At 47.7% G+C, this 12990-nt stretch overlaps 1 protein-coding gene across 3 annotated transcripts in view; it reads left to right on the plus strand.

Moving 5' to 3' along the window:
• SERPINA12 (serpin family A member 12) overlaps positions 1 to 12990 on the plus strand; it is a 30955-nt gene extending 17965 nt beyond the window's left edge. For 2 of the 3 annotated variants that reach the window (XM_055291405.1, XM_055291406.1), the window contains exons 2-5: positions 1666 to 2332; positions 4020 to 4290; positions 10532 to 10679; positions 12775 to 12990. In XM_055291405.1, the coding sequence (XP_055147380.1) occupies positions 1699 to 2332; positions 4020 to 4290; positions 10532 to 10679; positions 12775 to 12966 (1245 nt within the window). In that variant the 5' untranslated portion in view covers positions 1666 to 1698 and the 3' untranslated portion in view covers positions 12967 to 12990. The remainder of the gene's footprint in view (positions 1 to 1665; positions 2333 to 4019; positions 4291 to 10531; positions 10680 to 12774) is intronic. The other variant, XM_055291404.1, reaches the window with a different exon arrangement.

Consider the following 12990-nt stretch of genomic DNA (forward strand, 5'->3'; position numbering starts at 1 on the left):
GACACTCCTAGGTACAGGCCCTGCCTAGTGTTCATTCATCTGCTTATTCAGTCAACCAGAAAGAGCCAGCCTTGGGAATTTAGCTGCGCAGACCCTGTTGGTGGCTGACCCAGTTCCCTTTTGCTGGTGCTGCTGTGAGGGTTGGCTGCTGACAGCTCACAGCTGCCCTCCCCTTTCCAGAAAATTGTCCTTGGCTGACAAGACCTAACTGACCCAGTTATGCACCATGACCTGCATCCAGAGGACAGATCACAGCCACCAACTGACTGATTCTATCCAAAAGGCCAGCCTGGAGAGCCCTCCCGCTGTGGACCAGGCCAAGGCTAGATGTCACCTTGGCTCCTTCCCTTTTCCATCCCACTTCCCTCGCTTCCCTACAGGGAAGACAACTGCCTCAATACATAACATGCACCTAAATCCCCATCTCAGGTTCTGCTTCTAGGGAACCCAATCTAAGACAATCATGAATAACCTTTACTGTGGACAGGATATTACCCACGGATTACAGACATGTAAGATATAAATCACAGGAAGAAAGCAGATTAAATGATATAACAGATGACCAAGCAAAGAAATCTGCCTTCGTTTTACATATAAATGAGTGTAACCATCACTGACAGTAGTATGTCCAACTAGAGAAATCAATAAGCTTTTTAGGCCAACATGCTTTTGGCATCTCACTGCAGCATTAGGGCTGAAGATTAAGGGAAAACAGTCTTGTCTCCCAGAAGCTCACAGTGCCGTTGGAAGATGTCAAAGCTGAGAGGTGGGTGAAAGGAGCAAAGTCCAGAGCCAGGCAGACCTGGCTGTTCCTCTCCCATGGTGCCATCCTCTTCCCTCCTTGGGAAGGGTGTAGGGAAGAAGGTTTCCTGGAGACCTAAGTCCTCCTGGAATGAGTATCCACCACCTAGAGAACATATGAGCTTAAACAAAGGGCTTGATCTCTGCAAATTAGTCATAATTCTTTTGGCTGAAGGGGAAAAATTCACCTCAAACCAGCCAACTCTAAAAGGGAAATTTATTGGCTTTTATAACTTGGAAACATGGAAGTGGGTAGCAAACTGAGTTAAAGCTTAGTCCAGGGTCTCCGAAGATGTCATCGGATGTGTCAGTCCATTTCTGTCTTTCGACCTCCCTCTATCACTCTCCTCTCCTTCTACATGTAGAAACCATGGCCACATTCAGCTTCAGGGCTACTTCACAAAGCTAGCTGCCCCAAAGTTTAGGGGGTTTTGCATTCCCTTAGAAAGACACTGAGTGGTCTAATTTTGGTCCACACTCTCATCTTTAACCAGCCAGTGTGGCAAAGGAATGAAGTATTATGATGGTAGGTCTGGGCCACGTGCCTACACTACGGGGTATCCTCACTGTGGTCCAATGGAGGGAAGGAGAGCTGTTCCTCAAATGAATTGAGACTGTTTCCATAAAGAGGGCACAAAAACAAGAGATGTCTTCTACATTCAGTCCTCCTATTTACAAAATGTAGAAAGTCATTTCTAGTCCCCAGGGTGATTATAAAGTTTAAATGCTATAAAGGGGTCAAAGCACTCATAAACTGCTATGTACAACACATACTAATCACTGTATTTCTTCTTTCATCTGGTCTTCCTCTGGGTAACATGTAGGCAATGGGGTTATCATGTTCTTTTTTTCTGCTAACCTCAGGTCTACTACTCAACAGGATATTCTTCAAGGAAAATGAACCCCACACTAGGCCTGGCCATTTTTCTGGCTGTTCTCCTCACCGTGAAAGGTCTTCTAAAGCCGAGCTTCTCACCAACGAATTATAAAGCTTTGAGCCAGGCCCAAGGGTGGAAGCAAAGGACGGCACCCAAAGAGCTTGCAAGGCAGAACATGGACTTTGGCTTTAAGCTGCTCAAGAAGCTGACCTTTAACAACCCTGGCAGGAACATCTTCCTATCCCCCTTGAGCATCTCTACAGCTTTCTCCATGCTGTGCCTGGGTGCCCAGGACAGCACCCTGGACGAGATCAAGCAGGGGTTCAACTTCAGAAAGATGCCAGAAAAAGAGCTTCATGAGGGCTTCCATTACATCATCCACGAGCTGGTCCAGAAGACCCAGGACCTCAAATTGAGCATCGGGAACATGCTGTTCATTGACCATAGGCTGCAGCCACAGCGTAAGTTTTTGGAAGATGCCAAGAACTTTTACAGTGCCGAAACCATCCTTACCGACTTTCAGAATTTGGAAGTGACTCAGAAGCAGATCAATGACTTTATCAGTTATAAAACCCATGGGAAAATTAACAACCTGATCGAGAATATAGACCCTGGCACTGTGATGCTTCTTGCAAATTATATTTTCTTTCGAGGTAAGGCTTTTGGCATATTGGTGTGGAAAGAATAGGATGACCACTAGACTTGGGTTAAAAACCTGAGTTAGCCACTTGTTTGCTCTGTGACCTTGAATTCATATGTGATTTACCTCTCAGAACCTCACTTTTCCTACTGTAAAACGGGTACCATGATACATAACTCATCATACAATTATTGAGATTTAAAGTGAAAATGTATGTGAAATGAGCTTTATGAAGTCTATCATTTTCATAATTGGTGATTATCATAACACAACATTGGTTATAGAGATTGGAATGACATTTTGTTCCCATCTCTTAGATGAGAAAAAAAAAATTCAGAGAGAGAGTAACTAACTTACTCCAAGTTACAAAGCCCATCATTGAGAGTCAGGTCTGGAAGACATTTCTCCTGGCCCTAGCACTGTGTGCTTTCCAGCAGACACCTGAGATGGTGATTGTGTTGATTATGGTGATGGTGATCACTTGGTGGGTCTCCTTATATATATATATTATATAAATTCTCCTTATCAGACTTTATATATTTCCCAGATCTGATGGAGAGACAGAAAAAAAGATGGAATAATGTTTCCAAATTTCAACTTTATCCCCCAACACCACACAGAACACATGTACACAGACAGGTTGGCCAAAATAGGTGAGAATCAGAGGCCAACACCCATCAGTCCAGACAAAATCACTGCTGGAGTGTCAGGAACATGGTACTAAATATAAAAAATTGAGGGTTCTCAAAATCCACAGGCAGATTGATGGCTAAAGAAGAAAAAAGGTGACCAATGGCAGTCTAAAACCTCGATCTGCCCAAACCAGAGAAGGAAAGAGGAGAATCTGGAATTTCCTGAAATCCCTATGTCCCTTAGATAATAATAGGAATAACAGTGAAAATAATGATGCTGATGATGACTAGCACCTACTCAACACTCACTATACACAGGCACTGAGCTGTGCTGCCTTATCCCACTATGTGTCAAGGCATCCTTATGAGGCAGCTGTCAATATCCTCATTCTACAAATATGAACACTGAAGTCCAGGGAGATCTAGACATTTACCCAGGGTTAACCCTTGATAACCTTTTGGACAGGTAGATAGAACAGTGAGGCCAGGATGTGAACTCAGGGAGTTGGCCCTATAATGAGGACTCTGAGGTAGCAAGTTTGAAAGACCCAGGTCTGAGTTTATGCCCAGTAGGTCAAGGTATCTTCAGAGTCCAGGCATCTAGGCTTCAGTTTTCACTGCTCTTTGGCAAGCTCCCAATGGCAGACTGTTTCACCAGTTTTCTTAATTCCACATGAGAGCAGCTCCTTCATGACTGACTCAGATTAGAATCAAGCATTTCTACTCACATCATTTTCAATTAGCCCTCATTAATTGTAATGCAGTCCCCTCTGTTAGGACATAATCAGTGGGCTTTCTCAGGCTTAGGGGAACCTGAGCTTATGGTAGTCTGCTTTTCCCCTCTTAATTTGGCAGTCTAGTCCTGGCTTCTTTGGGAACTAATAATTACACCTGAGCCCATCTCATCAGAAATCTCCAGGACATGGCATGAGGGCAAGGACTTCCCTGATATCCTGGAATATCCCCTTTCACCCTGAATCTGTGTGGATAGAGACTACTGGTTAGTTGGATTTAGTCACCTTTTTTCCTTTGGGATAATCATGTCTGTTTGTCTGTCTTCAATCTAAGCCAGGTGGAAACATGAGTTTGATCCAAATGTAACTAAAGAGGAAGATTTCTTTCTGGAGAAAAACAGTTCAGTCAAGGTGCCCATGATGTTCCGTAGTGGCATGTACCAAGTTGGCTATGATGATAAGCTCTCTTGCACCATCCTGGAAATACCCTACCAGAAAAATATCACAGCCGTCTTCATCCTTCCTGATGAGGGCAAGCTGACGCACTTGGAGAAGGGATTGCAGGTGGACACTTTCTCCAGATGGAAAACATTACTGTCACGCAGGTAAAGTGGGTGCCTAGCCCTTGCAGCTTTTTCCTTCTCCTGTCTTCCCTCTTATTTCTTCTATCTGAGCTCTTACCTCATGGCCAAGTCCCCTTCTGGGCTCTATAATAAACTTATATCATGGTGAGAAGTAGACTGGGGAACAAATCATAGGAATAGAGTGAAGTGCTTGGCTCTTTGAGGGAGATTCATCAAGACTGTGAGAGCACAGTAGATGGAGTCTTAGTGGAGGGTGGTGGTCAGGGAGGACTTCACAGATGAGAGAGCATTTGAGCCAAATCTTCAAAGCTGAGTGGCAGTCTGTATGAAAGGGGGAGGAGCAAAGGAAACTGCAAGGACAAACACGGGCTGTAAAAGAGAGCTGTGAGTTGTGAGTAGAATGATGTTGTCAACTGTGGTGCCACAAAAAAACCCATGAAGTATCCAAAGTAAGTTATACAAATAATAGTTGAAGAACCAAAGAGAGTAAGTATTTTTCTTTTAAAACATAAACTGATATTAGATTAATGCTAAGCCTACAGAATTCCTCCCAGGCACTTGCTTACTGATAGATTTTGGGGGAAGAGGTAAGAGTTGGTGTTGGGTTTAAGTCTTGGGGACTTAGTGTCAGCGTGGACATACATAGTGCCTTGAAAGTGGCTGGGCTAGTGGCCTCTAGTAGCCAGAGCAATGAAGGGGATGTAGCAGAGTGGGCAGCTTCCACTTGGACAGGTGTCAGATGTCCTCTTCTCTGTTCTCTTTCCCTCTTCCACCTTGTCCCTGTCATCATTCCCCATGCATCTCCATAAAGGTATTTACCAAGAACCTCTGCCACACCTAATGTCCTGTCAGGCACCAAGGACGGTACCAAGAGAGGTATTGATGATGCTAGGATTGAGCTTAGTAACCCATGGTTGGTAACTGAACTGATGCAACTCTTTTCATGCAGAAGAACACTGTCTTGGAGGCATTCCAGAATGCATCTCTTATATCTAGAGTGAGCTGCAGACTCAAGAAAGGGAAATTCTGATTCCGAATGCTTCCAATTAAGTCACGGTACTGGGATGGGGGAGCCAAGTAGCAGAGCATCCCAACAGCATTGCCATCCCTTGAGATCTGCATAGCCTCACCTACCCTTCCCACTGGGAACCAGGGAGCTGCAAGGGTTGGCAGGGTCTGGCCACTGAAACAAAAGGAGGGGTCCAGGTTACAACCTTTAGCTGAGACCTGGTTTTCTCATCTATGGTGTGTGGCCATAATATTGCCAACACCACAGTACTCTTGAGAGAATTAAATGTGCCTTAGCACAGCATTGCCCCACAGAAAACACACCCAAATGCAAATTCCTCTCTCCTTCCCATTGTCTAAAGAGGCAGAGCTCCAAGGTTCTCAGCTGAACTTTTGAACTTCTGGTTTATTGAATGGCAGGTGTCCTGCAAATCTGACCCTCTTACCCTCAGGTTGAAGCCCTAGGGTGGCTGCTCTTCCACTGAAAAAGATGTTCCCAGTGGGAAGGGCGGGTGAGGCTGTGCAGATCTTGAGGGATGGCAGCGCTCTTGGAATGCCCTGCCACTTAGCTCCCCCTTCCATAAATGTGACTTTATTGAAAGCATGCAGAACCAGAATTTTCCTTTCTCAAGCCTGCAGCTCACTCTAGATATCAGAGATGCATTCTGCAATGCCTCCAAGTCATGTTCCATGTGAAAGGAGTCACATTAGTTCAGTTCAGTTACCACCCACGGGTTCCCCCGTGTTGTCTCAACATGGGGACATCCCCAAAGGGACTGTCATGTTTCAGCCAGCACTCTACAGATTTTTAGAGTTCACAGAGATGTCTTGGGACATCTCCCTAGGGAACTGGGGGGTGTAGAAGGTGAAGAGAAGGTGAGAAATGGGAGGGATGCCAGGTCTTCCACCCCACTTCATCTGGAAGTCCTGGCTTTGTGAGACATGGACTCCAGAATACATTTCCTGTAGGACTCAAATTACAGTGGCTTGAGACCCTGCAGTTGATTTGCTGGAACTCACCGTCCTGAGTGCACTCCACCCCTATCTCCAAGCCATGTCTGACAATTTCTCCATGGGGCTATAGCTCAGATGCTACACTGGGGGCTTCACATTCCCCTCACTGAGGCCCTCTGCAGCCCCTGGTGCTGTGACCACCATCAGGCCACCACCAACCACACAGAGATGTTCCCTGGGCACTACCACATCTCTCTGGCTTCAGGCTTCATCTCCTTTTGCACCTTTACACAAGAGTGGAATAGAACCTTTGAGATTTTCTGCAGGCTAGTGCCAGACTTCCTGGAGGTTTGGGAATAACAGAACCAAAGCTCCTCACAGGGACCCAGGATAACTTACAGCGCATAGAATTGGCATCTTGTGAAGTCCAAATGTAGGCTGCTCTCAGTGGTGTCATGTGAAGTCCAAGTGTAAAGTGTAGGCTGCTCTCAGTGGCGTCTTATGAAGTCCAAGTGTAGGCTGCTCTCAGCATCTCTTCCAAGGCACCTCCTTCCATTTATCTAGTGCCTGGTCTGCCTCCCCCATCCCTCTGGGACTGCTCTCCGAATCTCCTTGACTTGAGGCCAGGCCTCCCCACCAGGAGGGCCATGGAGAGGAAGGTTCTTCTCACCCCAGGGATGTCTTGCCTACCCAGTCACTTCTCACCTTGGAATGACAGAAAGGGTATTGTCCACCTTCCCGAGAAGAAACTCTAAATCCTCTTGCAGGACAGAGGGCTTGCCCACGGTCCCCAGGGAATTACATTTGGTTAGAACATGGTAGGCAAATATTCCTACCTTCTGAGCTCATTATTTCTGGGAGATAAGTGGTCAAGTTGCTTTGATCTACAGGTGGGAAGCCTAGTCCAGACAGCTCAGTGGCCCGCTATGGGAGAGCAGAGGTGGACAGGCTAACTCTATGCATTCTTTCTGCAGTCCCCTCCAGACTGGAGGGCCTAGAAGACACTGAGCAGAAAAATCACCTTTTCCCTAAAAGAAGTAACCAAGTCAACAGACACACACCAACTTACATGTGGGTAGAATATGTCAGAATTTAGGCTTCAGATGACTTCCCCCTGGCCTCTATGCAAGAGGCAGGCACCTGCTTTGGATTTGCATAATTTGAGGCCAGGCGCTGCTCTGATTTCCCCAGAGGAAAAGCTCTAGTTCCCAGGGTCCACCTTTAGGAGCAGAAAACTGCTGGTGGCTTTGAAATAGCCATTGTCCCGTTCAGAAGTGTTGAGGGTCCACTCCCAGCCTGGGTGCCCCCCACACATTTCTGTACATATTGGTATATGCACTCACCCATCAGCACAGTGGCATTTAGTGCCTTCCCACGTTGGCACAAACTAAAGCCAATCTCCTCATTTACGCACTGGACATACGTCCCCTCGCTACTCAGGAACATCACCCTAGAAATCCTCTCCTCGCTTTCCTACATCAGCATGTTTTTCTCTCTTCTGAATCATTTCCATCAGATACAAAGATGCTCTTATTTTTCCCATTATGAAAGCTCGCAGGGGGCCAGGGAAAACTTACAGCTCATAGAAGTGGCTTCTATGCAAGAAGACAAAGCAGGTGTCTGCCTTCTGTGCAGGCAGGCCTGTATGGCTTGCGCTGGCCTGCAGGTAATCTCAGTGCTATTATTTTTCCCAACATAAAAGCTTCTCTTGACCTCTGCTTTCCCCCAGTTATTCCTCCATCTCGTCACTCCCCCTTTGCAGGTGAATACCATGAAGCAGTTGCCTCTGTTCACAGCCCCTAGTTCCTCTCATCCTCTCCTAAATCCACTCCAGTCCAGCTTCTGCACCCACTTCTCACAGAGAGCTCCCTTCCCAGGGTCCCAAGGGTGTCTGTGTTGCAGAGTGCAGTCAGTCTCAGGCCTCGCTCTTTGGCTGGTTTGTGTCCCCACCTCCTTAAGGCGCTCTTCATTTGGCTTCCAGCTGTCCACTCTCATGGCACCTCCCACCTCTCCCCTCCTCAATCTCCTTTGCTGGAGACGCCTCTCCTCCTCCAGGTCTCAGAGGTGAGTGTCTCAGGGCTCAGTTCCCAGCCTCCTTTTCTGTCTATACTTACCCCTGAGTGAGCCCACAGGCTCAGAGCTTTAAACACCATCTCTATTACCACGACTGCCATGCTTCCATCCCCAGCCCCTGTTCTCCCCCAAATTCCAGAGTCATGGATCTTTCTGTTTACCCAGAATCTCCCCTGGATGTGTAATTGGAGCTTAGTGTCAACACATCTAGAATGGCGTCCCGATCTGTCCCCAGAGAACCTCCCCAAGCCTGCCCATCTCAGTCAGTGGTGACTCCATCTTTTTAGTTGCTCAAGCCAAAAACCCTGGAGTCACCCTAACCACTCTCAAATGCCTCATTCAGTCTGTCAGAAAACTCCTTTAGCCTAAGCAAACCACATCTGGAATTTGGTATCTTTCCTCCGTCTCTGTGTCTCCCAATATCTGACAACCACACTAGCTTCCAGATGGTCTCCCAGCATCAATTTTTGCCGATCCCCACTACACACAACACCACCACCAAGAGTATCTTCTTAACAGAGGCAACAGAATGATCCTTTTAAATCCTAAGCAAGACTGTGTCACTCCTCTGTTCAAAACCTTACAGTGACTCCCCATTTTATTCAGGAAAAAAAAGTCCAATTTGTCTAATTCTCTTGCCTGTCTCAAGGTTTGCTCAAACCTTGGACCAATCCTTGATTCCTGCAAGTTGATCTATTTATTTTTTTCCATTGCACTTACTGCCTTCTGCATACTGCTAGTACATGTATGTAGGCTTAGGTGGTACTTTTTGTTGTGTTGATTCTATCACCTGTCTTCCCTGCTAGAACACACAGTCAGGGGCAGGGATCTTTGCCTGTTCTGTTCATAGATGCATCTCCAGCACCTAGAACAGCACCTGGTATACAGTAGGCATTTAATAAATGTTTGTTGAGTGAATGAATGAGTGGAAAGGTAAATTTGGGAGTCGTTGGGCCTGTTGATGATATTCAAAGCTGTGAGACTGAATGGCATGCATGGGGAGGGAGTGAAGGTGGAGAAGAGAAGGGGACCAGGGTCCGAGCCTCGAAGCAGCAATGTAGCCAGTAGAGATGGGTGGGGTGGAGCCAGAGAGGGGCAGGAGTGGTGGGGCAGGAGGAGAAGCCTCAAGGGGTGGACTTGGGATGCTTTTCACCTTGGGGAAAGGGATTACCGTCAGGTGCAGCTCACTGAGAGTTGGCTCTGGGACGTGGGGCTAGTTGTCAACGGTGACTTTGGAAAAAGTTGCTTCCATAAAAAGTTGAGGTCAAAGAGCTGACTGGAGTGGACTGAGGCAATCGTGAGAGGGAGTGGAGATAGCTGCTATAAAAGGAAGAAAAGAAATGAGCTGGAAGCTGGAGAGGCTATTCAGGGCCAAGAAAGATGTCTTGGCATTAGTTTTTGAGGATGGGGTCCCTCTAGCGTGCAGCCTCCTCCAGAGGAGGCACAAAGGGGCACTGTTTAAGGATGGTGCAGGAGAGAGAGGACACATAGGCAGGAATGAGGTCCTTGGGTAGGTGGGAAAATAGGGTGCAAGGCCAGGTGAACAGGAATCCAGGGTCTGCAAGTACCTCCGGAGCCCCTGGGCCCCAGGCTCCGGGCAGGAGGCTGAGCGCGGTTCAGCCACAGAGGATGTGAAGCTGCTAGTTGGAGGGCAGGAGGATGGACACCTGCTAAGCACCAACTGTCTGCTGAGCGCCTTGTCTGCATTTGCCTCAGCACCCCGAGTGTCCCACGGGAGTGATGATGATCATCTTCCTTCTCGCACAAGTGACTTAGAGAGGGAAGGTCACAGAGCTCATGAGAGGCAGAGTGGATTTGAACTCAGTTCTGTCTAGCTCCAGATTCTGGGTGCCTTGTTCCCTCCAGTGTCAGGTCTTCTGGGGTCAGGATGGGCTCAGGGCTCAGGCATGGCAGCGACTACAGTGGGGACATCGTCAGTGTCTGTGGCTGAAGAGGCTCTGAGATGGGGGAACTTGAGACTTGAGAACACTCCCTGAAGAGGGCTCTGGGGCAGGTGTGCTGGGAGGCAGGGACACGGTTCAGAGAGCTTACGCTGTTTTGAAACCAGGGTCCCAGGGTTAAGGAGCCCCTCCTCATTCTGTGGATGGAGAGAGATTGGAGACCTTCGGGGCTGGGAGGACACACGTTTCATTCGTCATGTATCCCGAGGCTTGCCCTGCAACATGACAGGACTTGACCACTCACCCTTGTCATGTCAATTCCCCAGGGTCGTAGATGTGTCTGTGCCCAGACTCCACATGACGGGCACCTTCGACCTGAAGAAGACGCTCTCCTACATAGGTGTCTCCAAAATCTTTGAGGAGCATGGTGATCTCACCAAGATCATCCCTTATCGCAGCCTGAAAGTGAGCGAGGTAAGCCTGCCTAGCCTGGACTCCACTCCCTGCAACACAGGGGCCTTCCCCCAGCCCCGGGCCAGAGCCAGGGTCACAGTGGCTGTCAGAGCCAGGACTCCACCCACCAGTCAGGGCGGCCATGAATCCAGCTGTGCCCCTTACCAACCCCGTGATCCTGGGCAAACCACATAACCTCCCCCAGCCTCATGCTTCCAGTCTTTAAAACTGCTGCTGTTTTGGAAATCAATTCAATGTAGGAAACATTGTTCAAGGCCTGGAACAGTTATCAGGCCTAGAACTAGTCTAAGTCTAACCCAGATCCTCTCTCAAAGGCCACATCTTTCTCTTTCTTTCTTTCTTTCTTTCTTTCTTTCTTTCTTTCTTTCTTTCTTTCTTTCTTTCTTTCTTCCTTCCTTCCTTCCTTTCTTTCTTTCTCTCTTTCTTTCTTTCTTTCTCTCTTTCTCTTTCTTTCTCTCTCTTCCTTCCTTCCTTCCTTTCTTTCTTCCTTTTTTTTTTTTGAAGGAGTCTTGCACTGTCGCCCAGGCTGGAATGCAGTGGTGCATCTCGGCTCACTGCAACCTCCACCTCCCAGGTTCAAGCAATTCTCCTGCCTCAGCCTCCTGAGTAGCTGGGATTACAGGCGCCCACCACCATGCCCGGCTAACTTTTTTGTATTTTTAGTAGAGACAGGGTTTCACCATGTTGGCCAGGCTGGTCTCAAACTCCTGACCTCAGGTGATCCACCCACCTTAGCCTCCCAAAGTGCTGGGATTACAGGCGTGAGCCACCGCGCCCAAGGCCACATGTTTTGTATGAGTTGGCGTAAGCATGTGCTGCATAGGAAGAGATGACCAAGCAAAGGGGCCTGTGGCCTCTGGCAAATGTGAGCACCTGACTGTCTGGGGCAAGAAGAGAGCACCATATAGGTAGAGTCACCGGATTTAGCAGATTTCATACAGGATAGCCAATTAAATTTGAATTTTAGATAAATGATGAATAAATTTTTTAATTCCAGTATGTTCTGAATATTTCACAGGACACACTTACACTAAAACATATTCATTGTTTATCTTGAATTCAAATTTCACTGGGTGTCCTATATTTCACCTGGCAACCTTACTTTGGGGTTAAAGAGGCATTGAAGGAGGGGAAAGATTTCAACAAGCAGAGATGGGTGTGGGGATGGGTGCAGCAGGGTGGCCAAGGCTGGGGGTTTTTGGATATCATGGAGTAGTGGGTGGTGGGGATTGGGTGCTTAGTGGAGATAAAGTGGGAGGTTCAAGCCATTCTGGGAAGGATCCAGCTTGCCAATCTGAGCCCACTGCTCTGAATCAGATGGCACAGATTCCACTGTATTTTTCACGTTGACATAAGAAACACAGTTACTAGAATTTTCTCACTTTTGAGCTTTCCTGCCACAGACTTCCCACAAACATTCAACACCAGCTCTGAAGGTCTTGTTGAGTTTAATGGCTCGTTTCTTTCTGTAGTTACATTTGCTGATAGCTGTGATTCTAACACAGGATACTGTCCTGTTTTCTGCAAGTAAAATTGTGAGAATTTTGTAGGCTAGAAAGAAATGTGCCAGGATTTCACACATGCCCACTAGTTTCCCAGTACTGATCACCTGTTTACAGATGTTGATGCCTTTGGAGTGGATTTGGGATGCAAGTCATCTCAAAGAGCTAATCCAGAATCCTTCTCCCTCTTAACCATCCACCAGGTGGATGAAAGGAGGTGCTGGAGGCTTCAGGGTGGGGGTACCACCACCTCACTTTCACCCAGCTACAGCCCAGGAGACCTTTTCTGCCACGGCTATGGTTGATCCTTCCCTGTAACCCATGAGAAAGAGAAGCAAACCCCACTCCATCTCTCCTCCCACCAACTCGCATAACTGATGCTCCCCCTGCACCATCTTTTCCTTCACGCGGCATCTGCTTGTCGAATATTCTCCAGCATTAATAGCAAAAGAGCCAGGAACCCTGGGGTAAACCAAGTTACTGCTGTGCTGGATGCCTCTCTGATCCTCCCTCTCTGATCCTCTCTGGGCCTCCGGCCCACTATGGTCGCCAAGCAGCTTGGCAGGCCCTGACTTTGCTCTTGGCTTCCGTAGGCTGTGCACAAGGCTGAGCTGAAGATGGATGAGAGGGGTACGGAGGGGGCCGCTGGCACCGGAGCACAAACTCTGCCCATGCAGACACCACTCGTCGTCAAGATAGACAAACCCTATCTGCTGCTGATTTACAGCGAGAAAATACCTTCCGTGCTCTTCCTGGGAAAGATTGTTAACCCTGTTGGAAAATAAAGGAGAATTCCTGCTTGCCGCAGA

Source organism: Symphalangus syndactylus, chromosome 8, assembly GCF_028878055.3.
Source record: "Symphalangus syndactylus isolate Jambi chromosome 8, NHGRI_mSymSyn1-v2.1_pri, whole genome shotgun sequence".
Taxonomy (NCBI): Eukaryota; Metazoa; Chordata; class Mammalia; order Primates; family Hylobatidae; genus Symphalangus; species Symphalangus syndactylus.